The 18,263-nt window shown below is 38.0% G+C and overlaps 1 protein-coding gene across 2 annotated transcripts; it reads left to right on the plus strand.

Annotated features, from left to right (window-relative positions):
* Nucleotides 1–3,713: 3,713 nt before the first annotated feature.
* Nucleotides 3,714–18,175, plus strand: LOC144523247 (mpv17-like protein 2). 2 transcript variants are annotated; one of them, XM_078258690.1, is made up of 8 exons: nt 3,714–3,918; nt 4,654–4,815; nt 5,933–6,009; nt 6,694–6,822; nt 7,346–8,714; nt 13,388–13,750; nt 14,649–14,806; nt 16,895–18,175. In XM_078258690.1, exons 1-5 carry the CDS (start codon nt 3,729–3,731, stop codon nt 7,442–7,444), a joined length of 657 nt encoding a protein of 218 aa, XP_078114816.1. In that variant the 5' UTR covers nt 3,714–3,728; the 3' UTR covers nt 7,445–8,714; nt 13,388–13,750; nt 14,649–14,806; nt 16,895–18,175. The 2 variants fall into 2 exon arrangements, 1 of the variants encoding a protein (XP_078114816.1); XR_013502488.1 differs by lacking the exons at nt 3,714–3,918; nt 4,654–4,815; nt 5,933–6,009; nt 6,694–6,822; nt 7,346–8,714 and adding an exon at nt 11,167–11,184.
* Nucleotides 18,176–18,263: the final 88 nt, after the last annotated feature.

Consider the following 18,263-nt stretch of genomic DNA (forward strand, 5'->3'; position numbering starts at 1 on the left):
GGGGAAAAAAAGCCACAGCGATCAGTAGATCCACTTCGCCGTTTCAACAATGTACACAAAACGCGCAATCAATTAGTGAGCTGACGGCAAATGTATATACATGACATTTAGGCAACCTTTATTGCAACGTTGGTACGGTAAGATGTCCAGACTAGTGCAACAGTAATTTTCGTTTTTTTGCGTCCTGCATATGCGTCGAAGATCTTAGGGGAGAGCCAGAGCCCTGAAAAAATATATTTTTTACTAAAGCAGTAGGCCTATATGAAATCAGATGTATCACCTACCACCATTTAGTTGTTTTGTGTTATTTTAAATATTTATAAAATATCTGGTCATGCCAGAAGAAATTATTCCACTCATTTTTGAAACAATGCAATGTTGAATAGTGGAATATTGGTGTGCATCTAAATGTAGGCCTACCCATTGTTGCGGCACTCAAATATTTAAACTACACCAGCCAACAGAAGGACATTCCTTTTTATTTCTGTGTTTTTTTATGTTTCTGGTACAGACAAGAAATCAATTAAATAATGACAAGAATGATTATTGATGTGAAAGAGTTGCCATGTTTTTGGCTCTATTATATTGACCTGTATAAACTCTGCCTTAATGTGTAGACCAGTGCCACGCTCTGTTTTCATGCCAAATAACTTAGTCTTCCGTTTATGCCTTTTAAAGGAATCGATGAAAAAATAATTGCATGATTGTGATTATATGCTGAAAGAAAATCTATAACGGAATTAATATTAAATATAGGCTATGCTCTTATATATTTATCATATCAAACTGAATCCCAAACTGTAGGCCTATGTGTAAACCTGATTCAGGATAAACCAGTGACTGTTAATGTGACTTGATATACTGTATATCTCCAGCTGCTACTTTATGAATAGTCATTTTAGTTTTTGCAGGTCAGGTGATCAGTTTATGATAAAAAGAAAAATCTGCATAAATGGAGTCAATGTGGAAGTGAAAATCTGTAAATCTCTTTCTCTCTCTCTCTCTCTCTCTATATATATATATATATATATATATATATATATATATATATATATATATATATATATATATATATATATATATATATAAATAAATAAATTGTGTCATCTTTGGTGTTGCTACTGTGTTTAACATTTACTATCAATTTGGTCTCCCAATTCTCTCCACATAACATGTATAATTAGCATACTAGTGTGTGTTAAGAACTCTAAAAACAAGCATACATCATGTAGGCCTGTAAAGAATTCTGAATGCTGCTAAATCACATCTGTTTTATGTTTGAATGACATTAAGTACCTTGTATCATAATCATACACTACTGGATGAAAAACTGTAATTTTCAATTTTACCCAGTTAAGTTTGGTCAAGCAGATAATACATCATTGTGTACTTCTATTATGTACATTTAAACAGGTGCTGATAGAAACTATGAAGCAATGAAGAATTTATCAGGAAAGACAGAAACCTTCCAGGGAGGTTTTTTTTTTTCTTTAACTGATATGCTTTTTTGTACAATGCTGATTGTTTTTTCTCCTATTCACACACACGACACATCGAGGAGGTTCATTTATAAAAAATAAAAACATACGAAGCAATACAAACGATGAAATAACAGAATCATTACATAGAAAAATAAATAAGAGAATTTTATAATCTATAATTAGTCAGAGGTTTCAGGGGAAAAAAGCTCTACGGTTTCCACAATTTTAATACTTTTTTTGTTATCCAACGATCTAAGTGACTTCAGTAGAGATTTAAATTCTATGTGACCTCAAATTTGTACTTAAGTACAGTACTTGAGTAAAGCACCACTGACCGGTATTCCCAATGATATTCAACCTGTCACTGACTCAGTCTATCAAACCCACATGGTTCAAGAAGTCCATCATTCCTGTACCAAAAAAACAAGACCAGCCTGCCTGAACGACTACCGACCAGTGGCACTCACTTCTGTAGTGATGGAATGCTTTCAACAGCTGGTCAAGGATCGCATCTCCTCCTCACTACGCAGCACAGTGGAATCATTACAGTTTTCCTACCATCCCAACCGATCAACGGAAGACGCCATAGCACACATCCTCCACAGCACCCTATCTCACCTGGAAAAGAAAGGACATTTGTGAGATTGCTTTTCATTGACTACAGTTCAGCATTTAACACCATAGTTCTCTCCAGGTTTGTAACAAAGCTCAAGGACCTGGGGTTAAACACCTCACTGTGCATGTGGATCCTTGACTTCCTGACAGGTAGATCCCATGTGGTGAGGGTGGGCGGACACACCTCTTCCATCCGTATCCTTAACATCGGAGCTCCCCAAGGCTGTATTTTGAGCCCCCTGCTGTACTCACACAACTCCAACACCATCATCAACTTTGCTTGTGACACAGCTGTGTGGTCCTGATCGCAGATAACAATAAAAAGGCCTACCTGAAATAAGTAGAGGACCTGCCCCACTGGTATCAGGCCAACAACCTCCTCATGAATGTCAGCGAGACTAAGAAGATGACAGTGGAAATTGGGAAGAAGCAGAGAAGGAACTTCGCCCCCCTAAAATATCAACGGGTCCTCGTAGAGAGGTGGACAGCTTTGAGTACTTTGGTTTCTACATCACTGAGGGTCTGACTTGGGTGCTGCATAACCGACTCGTTGGAGAGAAAGGCAAGGCAGAGACTGTTTATCTCAGATCCCTGACGAATTTCTACTCCTGCATCATCAAGGAACATCACTGCCTAGTTAGAAAACGTCACTGAACAAGACCGCAAGGTTCTGCAAACATGATCCGGCTGATCCTGTCATACTTTTTACGAATTTACAGTTTAAGTTAATGCCATTTTCAAACCTCAGATGTTTTTTGTTATGTGCCTGGGAAGGGCATGTTCAGAGTGTGTGACATCACACTCTAGATTGGAGAGCAGCTGTAAACTTCTCATAACAGCTTTAACTCTCCATACTGAATTTTACATCAAATCAGGAAAATTTGTGCTATTTCACACAATCTAGCAATGGAAACAAACAGACTTACACATTTGGCGGTATGAGCCTCCAAGTGACAAAAGTGCCAACCAACTGCTGCATAGAATTCAATGTCAACTGAAAACAGAATTCTTAGGAGGTCAGCGAAAACAGGGGCTTTTCAAACATGCTCATTATTTTGTTTGTCACTTTAAATACAGCGAAATACAGAACATTATTTAAACATTGACTAACCAGCCTGAAGGATTTGATATGCACCAACCCAGCATTTTAGAGCACACCTCCTCAGGTACAGGGCACATACTGCTGTCAAGAATATAGATGTGTTTGAATGTCACCTTTTCCTCTCTGAACCTGCCTGCAGGTATGCATCCCATTATGCCGGTGTCCCTGGTTGCAGTGACTCATCACATAAGGACACAAATAGAGGCTTTCTGGTTTTACAGTCTTTAGAGGCTTACAACCAAAGGGAAGATTTTTTGCATCAGAGAGTTTTTAAAGTTGTTTTTAGTTATCTGATAATGGGTTTGTAGTTTTTTTTTTTTTTCTTTTACTATATTAGCAGTTTAAGATACTCACCCAGGCTTTATATTCTATTCTTGTTTTTGTGATGATATTTTATGACTGTGAGATGCATGAAGGTGCGGCATCTTTTGAAGGCGGGCCATCTATGTCTCTAGCTCTCATTGGATAACTGAAAACTGAGAGACAGAGAGCACATTTTTCATCCACAGATGACAACACTCTCTGCAATCATGCTTCCCAGGATGGGTAAACAGTTTCTGGTCTGGATACGTTTCGACTGGCGACCACTTTTCCAAGGCCGGGCCCTCCTGTTCACAAACACCCTGAGCGGAGGAGTATTACTGGCGCTGGCAGATATCTTGGAGCAGAGCCGGCAGAACTTTAGAATGTCACACAGAGTCCAAGACTGGAGGAGGACAGGTGAGAAAGAGAGCAAAGCAGAGCCAGGGGGATTATTGCAATGTGGGAATAGCACCGTCAACCCTGGAGGTGCTGGTGCCCTGCTCTTACCGTGACTGAATGACTGGCCTCACACCCATGGGATGACATTACATGCAGTACAGTAGATAGTCATCATTGTAAGTTGTTTTGGATAAAAGTGCAATAGCTGAGCCAGGATCTAGGTGGGTTACCACCTCTGCAAGACAATTGTCTCGGGGAAATTTCTCAGCACAATTTGAAGCAGTTAATCTGCTTTGTGTCAGTGTCCTATCAGGGTTTATTTTGTGATAATGAGGCGTTTTACCATGTTTTATTCCCCAAATATTTTAAGGTGTCTTTTTTTCCTCCATCTTTGTTTGTTGGGTTGACAACCTAACCAGCATGTACAAAATAACAATTTTTTTGGTAGGAGTATAGAACAACACATTAACCAGAGTAATCAAAAAGATGGAGAAAAACAAACAAAAGACAAAAACAAATGTAAGACAGAAATAAATAAGTCTGTATGCGATAAAAAGGAACATATATATATATATATATATATATATATATATATATATATATATAAATTGATACAGAAGTCAACTAGATCTGACAATACAATATATTTATTTATTTTCTTCCAAAATAGAAATATTTGTGCAATGTGTTACATTTCAAATGACTAAATCATTTCCATTAATTCTTTCTTTTTCCCTTGACTCTCTCATTAAGGCAACATGTTTACGGTGGGCTGCTCCATGGGTCCAGTGATGCACTGCTGGTACATCTGGCTGGACAAAGTGTTGGTGGGCAAAGCTCTGAAAACAGTTGGCAAGAAGGTTCTGGCAGACCAGCTGATCAGCACACCGTTTTTGGGGATGTGGTATTTTTCAGGTGAGAATAAATTCAGAGTTTATATTATATCATCATCATAATAATAATAATAATAACAACTTTATTTGTATAGCACATTTCATACAAGATATGCAGCACAATGTGCTTTAAAATAATGAAACTACATGACCTAGAATCAGCATAAAACAGGCATAGCATGCCATAATGAATGGGAAATAAAACACACTTGATCAGGGACGTGCACAGACATTTGGAGGGGCTATTGCTCTAATCTGGAAAAAAGGCAATTTATTCAAAGCTCAAGTGGATTTTTTGGTTACTATTCACAGGGCACTTGTCATAATCTCCTTAACTTTAAAAACTTACGTGAAGGCAGAAGGGCTAGCATTCCCTCTTTCATATGCGGTGCTCCTTGTGAGAGAAAACAAAGTCACGTGGAAGAGGGCATCACTGAGGGCAAGATTGGATGATATAGCGATTTAATTTAAAATAAATTTGGTAATGATGATGATTCACCAGAAGGGCAGCTTAGCCAATCAGGGCAAACATACCTGTGCACGTCTCTGCACTTGATAGTAAAAAGTAAGATTAAATAAGATGAAAATAGAAGACACAGAATGCATTAAAATCAATGCCCCTATTTACGGCATCAGTGGTGGAGATTAGAATTTCTTAAGATGGAAAACTCAGAAAGTATTTTGCTTTGAGTGCCCTCTATACCATCTGGCACTCTACTGCTGTTGCACTAAGCAACCTGGTCTTCTTCTTCCCTTAGTGCACACATACACACCTCAGCATTTGTCATGGTGTTGGCACATAAGCAGTTTCTCTATGACACGCACGCACGCCCGCACACACACACACACACACACACACACACACACACACACACACACACGTAACAGAGTCATGGTAAAGAATCAAAGGTTGCACTTAAAGATGTGGCTGAGGTAAGTCAAAAGACGATGAGTGTCAATATCAGAGGTGGATAGAGTCCAAAGGTTGTCTGTAATAAACTGTTTGGATTTGACTGAGGTTTTGTTTGTGAATATCAGTCATGTTTTATAAGAGTTCCTTCAGCGTCTGACCTTACCTGAAGTTGGTTTTGATGAAGCGTGGCGCTGACGCATATCTGACAGACAACTTTTTATTGCAGGTATGGCTGTCATGGAGGAACGCACTTTAACCGAAGGATTGAAGGAGTTTAAAGACAAATTCTGGGAAATGTACAGGGCAAGTACACTTGTTAGGCTCCTATCTGTAGGTCTTTGAGCGGAAGAGAGGGGGGGGGAAGTATATTTCCACTTAAATAATAATAACAACTTAAATAATAATAACAACATTTTCCAAGATTTGTCCCATTCTTTCCATGACTGATGAAGAAACACTTGTCTCATCTGATTTTGACTACTGTAACACCTTTGTCTGGCTGACTTAATCAGTTACTACAGTCACTATTAACTACTGACTTCTACAAAGTACTGCTATTATATTATTAACCAAAACTAGAACATTTTATCATATTACCCTGTTCCTATATTATCATGTACCCCTTATTTCTTTACATTGGCTCCCTGTACATGCTAGATCTGACTTCAAGATTATACTTTTAACTTGTAGTTTATGCCACTATCCATTTTTGTGTATTTTGCTAATGTTGCCATTCACGGTCCAGCCATATTGTAGGTTTCAACTTAGTCTAGTTCTTTTTGTTACTACTACTACTACTTACTTACTTTTTTATAATGTCAAAGAAATTGTTCTTTGAAAAACCTCACTGGCGGTTTCCTCTCAAATGATTTGTAAAAATAGATATCTTAGTTGCCCGGCCAACTGAAAGTGACAGTTTGAACAATGTTTGTGCAGTGTAATCGGTCCACTTTTGTTTTTGCTCATCTTTGTTGTTCTTACCTGCAGGCCGACTGGTGTTTTTGGCCTCCAGCTCAGATGATCAACTTCTACTTCATCTCGCCCAAATTCCGCATAATTTTCATGAACTTTGTTGACTTAGTATGGTCCACCTATATCTCCAACCTCAAATACAGAGTAAGTTAGCCAGATTCAGTGGACATTATGCTGCTTCTGCTGGAGAGTTTTCATTTTTCTCTTACAAAAGGGATCTGCTTTTCTTTACTTATATGACAATTGACCAGCATTTAGCTTTTATGTACTTTAAAGTTTTTAACTCAATGGGTCTTATGTGTGTTATGGATGCTTCATAAAAAAAAAAATCATCCAACAGAAAGTTAAGAGTAGAGTTTAAAAATGTAACTGTATTAATTATTGTGCTTCTGTAAATCAAGGGGTTTTACGATAAGATTACCTTGTTTCATATGATCTCTTTTACATTGTGTGTACATTTTTGTATCAATCCTGCCACCTATTTGTTGTCTCAGTGTCTCCATCTCAAGAAGGAGAATTAGGAGAGAACGATATACTGTATATGTAATATATACAGTATATATATTCACAGTGTATGCAGTATATTTTAAAACTTGTTCAGTAATTAAATAAAGTAAAGTCATATTGATTGTATTAATATGTGTATTGGTTTGTGCTGTGTTGACAGGATGACAGCCACCCCACTGAGCAGGAATCAGACAGCAGTGCTGTGGATGTACAGCAGGAAGCGCTCCCACCGTCCAAACCTCTGGAGGCCAAAGCTTAGAGACGGAGTTCATGCACAACTGTGAAGTCGTTCATTTTTATCTGTTCAAACTTTCTGCCTTGTTTTGCGAGACTGTTATAACAGAGTTCTCTTTCCTCTGACAAACCGTTCCTCTCTAAGTTTAGAATGACCACATGTTTCTGTCTGAACTCAGAGGACTTGAGTTAGTTAGTTAGTTTAGTTAGTTTAATTGTATTTCTGTGTCATGCCAAACATTTTGGCCAATCCCACATGGGATTACAAGACACCACAAATTTATTTAGCAAACGTCTTCCGGTCACATATACAAATCATTCGGAGAAATACATGAATACAAATATATACATACACACATAAATACATACACACATGGGACTTGATACTGTACTAGTCTACGGTTTTAGTGTTGAGCAATTTTCAGACCTTTTCAGATTTTTACATTAGTGTCTGTGGAACTGAATGTTCGGAGCCAGAGTGTGTGACATCATAATAGAGTGGAGAGCAGCTGTACACTGCTCTTAACACTGACATGTTTCATTTGTTTGAGAATTTGACCTGAACGGCATGTTAAAATCTTATCAAGATGCAAAGTCATTAATTAATAATTGCATTTCAATGTTATGTAAGTTTAAAGAAACAAATATAAAACCGTTCCCAGCGTTCACAATTTAAACAATCCCAATATATCTAGTTTTTCATATAATTAGGCCCATATATTTCAACAATTGTGATGTTTTTAATATTTTACCATATGATTATGTTTGTAATGTCTTTTTCGTGGCTTGTCAGTCACTTCTACAGCAAAAAGAAGCGGTAAATCACCTGTTATATGTACCTGAAGGTATCTTCTATGTCCTGGGTGGGACACAGATAAAGTTGAAGTAGACATTTTCATACCTTAACATGTTGAACATCTTTCATACATTATGGGTATTACTCAACTTTTAAAACCAGCAATCCAATTCATTGCCACTTTTTAACATCCAGCATTCACACAACAATTTATTCAAAATATAGAGCCCTCAGCAGTAAAACGCAAGAACATTAATATAACTTTACAGAGCAAATACGGAGCATTGTTCAAACATTGACTATCTAGCCTGAAGGAGTTGATATGTACCAGCCCAGCGTTTAGAGCACACCTCCTCAGGCACTCAAACATCCTGCTGTCAAGGATGTAGATGTATTTGAATGTTGTCGATATGACCGCCAGCCTTTTCCTCTTTCAACATGCCTGCAGCGATGCACCTCACTGTGCTTGTGTCCCTGTTTGCAGCGACTCTCTGTGAAAGTAAGTCAACATTTCACATAGTTAGAGTTTAGTTGATGTATTTAACCTGTGTGAGAATTTGAATTGAACGCAATATGGAAATCAAAAGATGCAAAGTTACGCAAACGGGGAACTTCCTGCAGCGAGAGGCAGGTTTGTTAGAGGTAGTTTTTTTTTCTCAACATACAGGAACACAATGTAGATTTAGTGCGATTTGTATGGCTTCAACAGCAATATCTGAGTTCAGGATTGCATCAAAAGTTGGACAACAATCGACCTATAGTAACACAGAAACCTCCATATTTGGCGGTATGTTAATCAAAGTCAAAGTTTGCCTTTCTGCTTTTTGTATGATACAGATAATTAAAGTGAAGTATGAACCGCTATTAAATCATAAGAGGAAGAAAATGGCAAGGTCACGCCTGGGAGGAAACCGAAGCAAATATTTAATCAGTGAAAGGGATCCTGAGTTAAACCTACAGTACTGTGGTGTCTGCTACTTCTGCAAACACTTGTACACACACAGACACGTGTACACAATGCCAGCTGATCGCCACCTGTTTGTCTGCATCATCAGTAAACACACATCATGACAGATATTTAGTTCTGCGTTATTAAACACGGCAACAGCCTAATCTGAATCTCAAACTGAACTGTGCCTAAAATACACGAAAAACAGCTTCATTAGTTGGGGAAATAATCTCACCTCAAGGTCTATTTAGAAGCTATTATGGAGCATTTGATGTGTCACACAATCAAAGTTTTCAGATCCTTTCCTCACAGTTAGTAAAATTACTAATACCACACAGTAAAATAATTCATTACAAGTAAACGTTATGCATTGGAAATATTACTCAAGTAAAAAAAGGTATAATTAGAAAAATGTATTTAAAGTATCAAAAGTACGCAATGCAGAAAAAAATGTCCCCTGTGAGTGTATGTACTATAATATAGCATTGGATTATTATTATTAGCCTACTCATGCATTCATGTTTAAGCAGCATTTTATTCTTGTAGTTGGTTGATGTTAAGCTAATCTTTAATCATTTTATAAAGGGCTGCAACTAATAATTATTTATATTGATCTGCTAAGTATTGTCTTGATTAATTCATTTATTGTTTTGTTTGTACAACGTGAGAAAACAGTGAGAAATGCCGTTACAATTATTGACACCTTCAAATGTCTTTTGTTCGACCAACAGTCCAAACTTCAAAATGAATTACAATTAAACATTTATTATTATTTAAGACCAAAAAAAGCAACTTTTCGTATTTGCGAAACGTAAACCAAACATTTCATGGTTTGGCATTTTTACATGAATGAATGATCATGAACTGGAAATACTCAAGTAAAGTACAGATGCCTCAAATATGTCACCAGGGCTTTAGCTACTGAATGGACTTAATACGTTTTTTTTCAACTGCTGTTTTCCAAGTCAAGACTGAACTTTAAATATCAACACTACTGTTAGCAACATGGCCCCTGAAGTATCTAGACTTACAGGTCGGTCCGCCGAGCTGGTTTATACTTTGATTTAATACTGCTCTAATTTTACAACATGCTTTGGATAAAATCTACAAAAGCTTTAAAACAACTGAATCAAAAAGTACAGCACAAAACTACAGTAGCACTCATAAGTTTATGAACCCATGCTAAAGTTGACTAAAAAGAGGAATAAAAAAAATCATCTTTTGGAAATTGATCTTAATGCCTTAATTAAAAAAAATGAGGAAAAATCCAACCTTTAAGGACACCAAATTTCTTTGTGAATGAATAATGTATCCTGAATAAATAAATGTTCTTCCTTAAAATACAGGGGGCATAAGTAAGTACACCCCTATGTTAAATTCCCATAGAGCCAGGCAGATTTTTTATTTTTAAAGGCCAGTTATTTCATGGATCCAGGATACTATGCATCCTGATAAAGTTCCATTGGCCTTTGGAATTAAAATAGCCCCACATCATCACATACCCTTCACCATACCTAGAGATTGGCATGGTTTTATTTCAGTTAGCCTAATAGCTGGTTTGATTTGCACTGAGAGATGATTTTATGGAAAGTACCCCATGCCAATCTCTAGGTATGGTGAAGGGTATGTGATGATGTGGGGCTATTTTTTTATTCCTCTTTTTAGTCAACTTTAGCATGGGTTCATAAACCTATGAGTGCCACTGTATTCTGTAGTCTTAGACCAACAAGATCAAACAAAAGTACATTTATATATACATTTTCCCGCCTCGGGGGTGTGGATTTGTGTTTTTCTTTAAACTCATATTTTGTGAATGTGTATGAAACAAGTATTTTCATACAAAATAATTGCTTGTGTTTTACAACTAAGCTAAGCAAGGACACACCTCGATTAGGAAATACAGTTGTAACTTTAGAAACAGGATAAAAACCCTTTTTATGGTGAAGTAGACAAATGGTTTTTTTCCTGCAGATGGTTTAGAAGAGTCTTTGAGGATTCTGTAAATACCTTCAGAGCAGCAGTAAGTGTGATTATTTACCTTCACTGGGGCTACAGACACTGAGGGCCTTCTGCTAACACACTAATAATGTTGCTGTTTGGTTTGGTGCAATAAACTCGGACTCCAGCTATACTGTAGGCAATTTTATTTACCCTAGTGAATCAGAAAAGCATACACATGCCATCACATGGCTCATCTTCTTTTCTCACCAAGCAAATAAAACAAACGTGTGTGTATTTAAATGTAAACATTTAATTTCAACATAAATGCTGAATTCATTCCTATTTTTTATAAATAAAATGTCTTGGTTGTCATATTTTGCTTAATGCTTAAAGGTCCCATGGCATGAAAATTTCACTTTATGAGTTTTTTTAACATTAATATGCGTTCCCCCAGCCTGCTTATGGTCCCCCAGTGGCTAGAAATGGCGATAGGTGTAAACCGAGCCCTGGGTATCCTGCTCTGCCTCTGAGAAAATGAAAGCTCAAATGGGCCGATCTGGAATCTTGCTCCTTATGAGGTCATAAGGCGGAAGGTTACCTCCCCTTTCTCTGCTTTGCCCACCCAGAGAATTTGGCCCACCTATGAGAGAGAGACATCATGGCTTTCAAACGAGCAAAGTGGCAGTTGGTCAAGGCCACACCCCCACCCTCCACCTTGCCCACCCTCTCTCCTTTATTCTCCTCAATAGCTACAGACACAGAAATGGCACATACTAAGGAAAGCTCATTGTGGGACTGGCTCTAGTGGCTGTAATTCTGCACCAAGGCTGAATTTAGGGAAAGAGACTGCAGATACAGTATTAGGGGACCACTAAGGTCTATATAAAAGCATCCAAAGAGCACCATGTCATGGGACCTTTAAAGACCTACTGCTTCTGTAATAGTTACGGCAATGCAAATATCCAATAGTGCATATAAAATGTGGCAAAGTTCTACAGTTTATTACTCCATACCATCTTGCTATTGACCACTTTTTTGTTGTTGCGTCGTCCAAGTCTGCTGGACTGAACCAGTGGAGCTGGGAATGGCTAACATTGTGGTAATGGATTAGTGTGTCCTACGAGGCTGCCGTTACTATGGCTAGGTGTTAACAGGAAGAAGTTGAATAAAGTCAGAGCACAAAGTAGCACAGTGTGTTCAGTCCCCTCACAGTGACAACACAAATATTGGACCTGATACTCTACTTCTTAAAAGAGTGGAATAGACCTTTTTCACGGCAGACATGTTGACATGTCATAGTAGGAAAAGCACAGGTGTATTTAAAACCATTAATGATGGCTGCATTCCACTTAGGAGGCATGCTGACTCACTGAAATAGCTTACTGGGACACTTGATGGAATTGAGCCATCGTTAAGGTTATCAATTTCAGCTGTGCTTTTCCTATGACAAGTCAAAAATGTATGCTGTGAAAAAGGTCCGTAGAGTGGCTAAACGTATCTGATTCTCCAACAAGCCTCCCTTGTGTGAACTCATGAATCATTGTTTTACAGCTTTTACACCCACTTACTTGTATTAGATGAGATGGGATAAGGAGGACGCTTGTGTTAAATTAGTGTGTATTGCATGGCTGGGCGCCCATTAGGGAAGACAATACAAAATAGACTAATTTGCACGGTTCATTTTTATACAGTATTTCTTTATTTGAAGTAATATTGAATTGCTTACATTAAAATGTAAGAACAAATTAATTTGATCATGATAGCTTTGTGACTCGAATGTGATACAGAGGGAAAAACTTGGGCGAGTCCAAGTGCAGTACTGTGTTTGTGCATGCTGTGTCATAAAATGAAGCTAATCTAAAGTGGAGGTGGGCTCTTAAGCTTAGTCACCTCCTGTGCATAGGACACATTATTCAGCTACGCCTCTGCTTTTGGTTAAAAATATCAGTTTTGTGGGTGCCCAGATAGCCCAGTTGGTAGAGTGGGTGCCCATATGTAGAGGTTTACTCCTCGATGCAGCGGCCCGGGTTTGACTCCGACCTGCGGCCCTTTGCTGCATCGTGTCATTCCCCCCGCCCTCTCTCTCTCCCCTTTCATGTCTTCAGCTGTCCTGTCAAATAAAGGCCTAAAATGCCCAAAAAAACATTCTTAAAAAAAAATTAAAATAAAATATCAGTTTTGTTATCACTTTGAAAAAGCCAACACTTCACTAGCCTTATCTTGATCAGGTGCAAATGCTTTTCATCCTCCCAACGTTTTTTATGCTGTTTGTTTCTTTGCAGACACCACCACTTCCTCCACAGCCAAACTTAAGGAGATAACCACAAGTGCTGCACACCACACCAGTTTGGCTGCAACGAAAACTAGTTTATTCAATGTGACAACCAACAACACACAACAGCCTCCAACAACAACACACCAGATTACCACTGCCGTCACTTCAGAAAACATTTCATCATTACCACTGCCCTTGACTTCCCCACAAACACCCAACAGGACAGAGGAAACACATCCCAGTGTCACTCCTCAGACTACAACGACCAACCAGACGTTCAACGAGACCGGTTTCCACGGATCAACACTCCCTCCGGCACCAGAATCACCAAACATCACCGCAATCACCACTGTTAACATAACCAGCCCAGGTCAGACTACTGTCAGAGCTGAGGGTTTAAAGGTTTATTCTTTATTCTGAATCGGAGAACAGTGAATCTACACCTCAAAATATTTGAAAAACGTGACAAAATAGTGAAAAAAAATCCTGCAACATTTTCACTCATTTAGATATGGTCCCTTCGTAATTGTTTTTGTGGTGAAAGAGATCAGTCTAAGAGCTGAGTGGAGCATTAAAATAACTGCAAGGCTGCAACTAACTTTGATTCACTCTAAAGCTGCATTGTTACATGTTTGGCCAATGGGGGAGCTTAGAAGACGACTCCAAACCGGCTGTCTTTGTTTTATATACAATCTTACGTAAGAGAAAAGCATGTGCTTAAATGTTCTGTCCTCTTAACACACTTCCAGTAAAAAAATGAAGACAGCAGTTGACTTTGAGGTTTTTACTAGAGGCAATTGTGATTCTGCAAAAAAAAACATTACTGTACAATATATAAAATTATAGCGATTACAAATCCGTAAAATGTAAAAAATAATTAGTACAGAAACAGCTGTCATAAAAGAGTACATATACAAATAATTCCCCAACGAGGGTGTTAGAGAAGCATATAAAAGTTGCTTGTCGATATTTTTTATTCACAGATCTGACAAAAGGCTAAATGTAACAATACGTTTTTTCACACTGCACATAGCCCCAGAATAACAGAGCTGCCTTGGGCTAAGAAGACGTTCACACTGATACATTCCAAGTGGGCTAACCGCACCTTTAGCCCAGGGTTTGCTGGCCCTGCTCTGGACCAGCTTTCTGCTGGCAAATTTTAGAATTGCAGTTATTTCTTTTTTAACAACAAAAAAAAACAACCACAAATGTAATGTATTTTTGTTGAGTCGTTAAGAAGGTGACTTCTTGGTTTGTCTCACCCTCAGATCTTTCACACGAGTGGGGTGACTTAGCAGCAAATCCCGGCCTCGTGGCTATCCTTTGCATCTTCTGTATCATCTTAGTCCTTGTGCTGGTGGTTGTCAGCTTGAAATGCATCCGATCACCGACGTCCAACTTCGAGAGGCTTGAAGACGTGCCGATGGTGAGTTAGAAAACAAGAACCTGATGTTCAGATTTTCAAATGTTTTGTAAAACTACATTTTAACTACTTAAACATAATCCAATCTGTATGTAATTGGGTAGGCTACATTACACATTTGGATGAGTGTGAAAAAGGTTATTCATAGTTCTAAGCAATGTTAATAGCGTACCGTGAAACCACTTGGTCATCTTTCATGAAATGTTGTACCGACATTCATTGTTTATCTAAAATATAGTACAGTAATAATACCTGCAAAACTAATGACGCTAAATACACTTTGTATTTAGTGCTAATTAGTGTTAAAGCTTTAGTGCGTAACTTTTTGATATTAATGAACGTCCGTTACATTCTAGCCATTGCCAAATGAGTTGATACGAAGCTAATTAAGACTATGAGCTCCACACAACTCTCTCTGGATTTCTCAGCATGGCTATGTTCAGAAGATTGTGTCGTCCGTTGAATTTGCCGCGCAGAAGCTCGAGTGAAGATAATTACCTCTTCTGAAGAGTCCATGTTTTTTTTAATCCTCTGTGTCCTCCTTGCATACTAGCAACTGCGTGGAGGAGGGGTGCGGGCGCGTGCGCAATCACGGAAGGTATCATGTGGACGCGCCGACAGTGTTGTTGTCAAGACTTAGAATTCCTTATGGGGGCAACAGAAACTACACACTATAGCTTTAATGTTAGCAAGCTAACAAACTACTATAGAAAGGGAATATGGTAAACATTATACCTGCTAAACATCAGCATGTTAGCATTGTAATTGTGAATGATAGCATGCTGACGTTAGCATTTAGGTCAAAGTACCGTTGTGTCTAAGAACAGCTTCACAGACCGCTAGCATGGCTGCAGAATCTAGGTCGCATTTTATATTTTTATGCATTTTCCTAAAATTGATTGCCAAATTCTTGAAGACATGACATTTTGACATTACATAAGCATCATAACATAAGCTTCGGTAACAATTGAACATTTTGTGCAAGTGTTACCACACTTAAATGAGACAATTCAACTCCAAGCAAAGATGGAAGATGACAAATACATTGTATGAGACAAAGAACCAAGAAGAATACACAGTAAACAATGATATGACATGAATATAGTGGGGTTCTGCCTTGTGTGTGCAAGTTGCCTGGTATTTCCACTAGCAGGGGGCAACATTTGTTAGGTAGAATATGATTAAAAAGTGAACAAGGTGTGACTCTGGCAGCAGTAGGCTACAGTCTACAGTCTTGCTCTACAGGAAATTGAACTGTCAACCCTGGCTGTGCATAAGAGCTGGCATTTAAAATGGATTAACTGGCATGTGTCATCTTCTTCCTTTCCCCCTCAGCAGTCATAGTTTGCTGTTTACTCTTTTACACAAAACAGGAAGCCTGACTCCATTTGTCAGTTTGTAGAAAAAGTATCAGAAACAGGACAGTGTGTGGTGAGCATGTAATGACAAAGCACTTCCTTCAGAAATTCAAGCTTATCATCAGCACTGTATCAGTGCGTCAGCATGTATTCAGACACTGTAAACCTGTAGGCTCAGATGTCACTTCAGATAAAAGTGTGACCAAGCATCAGATCTCCACTGTGTGAAAAACAGACAAAAGCAAAACAATCTATAGAATATAACTACTGTTTCCAGCTATCTCTAAATCTTTATCGCCACACAAGTGCAGCCGCTGTAAATAGCTTTCAGGACGTTGTGTCGGATTAGAACAAAGTGTACCTTGTGCACGGCAGCGTACATGGCCAACAACATATGTGTCCACACACAAAAACAGCTGACTTCCCAAACTGAGCAGATGATGATGAGCAGATAACTTGCAGGTTTAATAAGTGACAGGACTTCATTCTGTATATTAAAAGGCAATTTTACATAATTTACATTTTTAGTGAAAATCTTATCTTATTTTTTCCTGCATGTGGAGCTTCTGAACAGAATCAAACACATCTTCACACTGCACTCCATTTAATGTTCACTAAATTTAACATTGGAATGCTGCTTTGCAGCTCCTTTTTAACACCACACTGGTTGCAGGTTAGTATAAATATGTTGTGTTCCTTTTAACCCTTTTGTTGTTTCCTTTCATTTCTTCAGAGCAAAGTCAACGAGGAGTCTCCATTCGCCCAGTACACAAAATGACAAAGGGGGCTTCAGACACTGAAATCCAGGAGGAGTCCAGTTTGCTGTACAACTCTTAACACTTTTGTCAATGACGGTGGATTATTTCTGCCCCAGCTTTGACCTTTGACCTGCTTGTTTGGCTGCTTTTAATTCTGCTGATTGAAGCTGAATCAACTCTTTTTCCGTAGTTTCTTTTGAAAAAAGAATTAGCCTAAAGGGCATATTCATAATTGCACTCTTAAATGTAACATTATAGGAATACAGTACATTTTAAGTTTCCATGATGATTTAGGGATTTGTATCATCAACAGTGCATGGGAAGATGTACGCGTTTCTAGTATTGAACGTGTATGTGAAAATAATGTTCTCTGCATGTATAAATGTCTGTAAACATAGAAACGTAATTGGAATGTACAAGTGTATGTGAAGTATACAGTTTGTATTGTTATTTATTGCCATATATTATGTATAAATAATGTATACCCTGGCCTGAGACATCCAGTGTAGGTTAGTTTTGATCTAGAAATAAACGTATTGGTGGAGTTACATTTTAGCAGGAACAGTGAAGAAACCCAATTTATTGGAATAATTATAGCCAAGAAATATTAAGACTGCCAACTAACCAAGGCAAGAGATGAGATAACAAACAAACAAACAAATATTTAGACTATCTACAAATAATGCCAACACGTGCACTTGCTTGCTAAACCTGCAAATTCAAATACTGCTAGTTTATCTTTGTTGGATCTTCTGTTATCCTGGTCCATTAGATTATTTCTGCCTTCTAAAACCAATGAAACTAGTCTGCGGAAACATAACAGGCCTTTTTTGTACAGCTAAAGACAAATGTTTTATATCTTTCACATACAATGTTGACACATAAAGTCCTCTGCATGTTCTGTGTGAGAGGACATGAAATGTGTCAACATTGTATGTGAATCGTATGTGCGTGGTAAAGCTTCTCTTATTCATTAATTTGTATTCGTTTAACATCCTATAGTGATGACTGAGACACACACAGCCTTCTTCCAATAGAAAATGAAACATTCAGACTACTTTCAAGTTATTTTGACAAAGTAATTTTGCTGTATGTTTACACTCAGGGGTTGCAGTAAATCCATGCTTTTAAAAATCTGGATGATCACCATATAAACCTCTTCTGTGTGCATTACACACTTGCTGCCAGACCGATGTAAAGCATATAATTGTGATATTTTCAATAAAATAAAAGGAATATTCCTAAAACAGTTAAAAGTTGTTTATTCCTTCTCCATATCACTGGTCAGCGGCGTTTCTAGGACTTGAGGAGGTTCAGGGCTTAGCCCGGACCCATTTAACTAAA

The sequence above is a fragment of the Sander vitreus genome, chromosome 9 (genome assembly GCF_031162955.1).
Source record: "Sander vitreus isolate 19-12246 chromosome 9, sanVit1, whole genome shotgun sequence".
Lineage (NCBI taxonomy): Eukaryota > Metazoa > Chordata > Actinopteri > Perciformes > Percidae > Sander > Sander vitreus.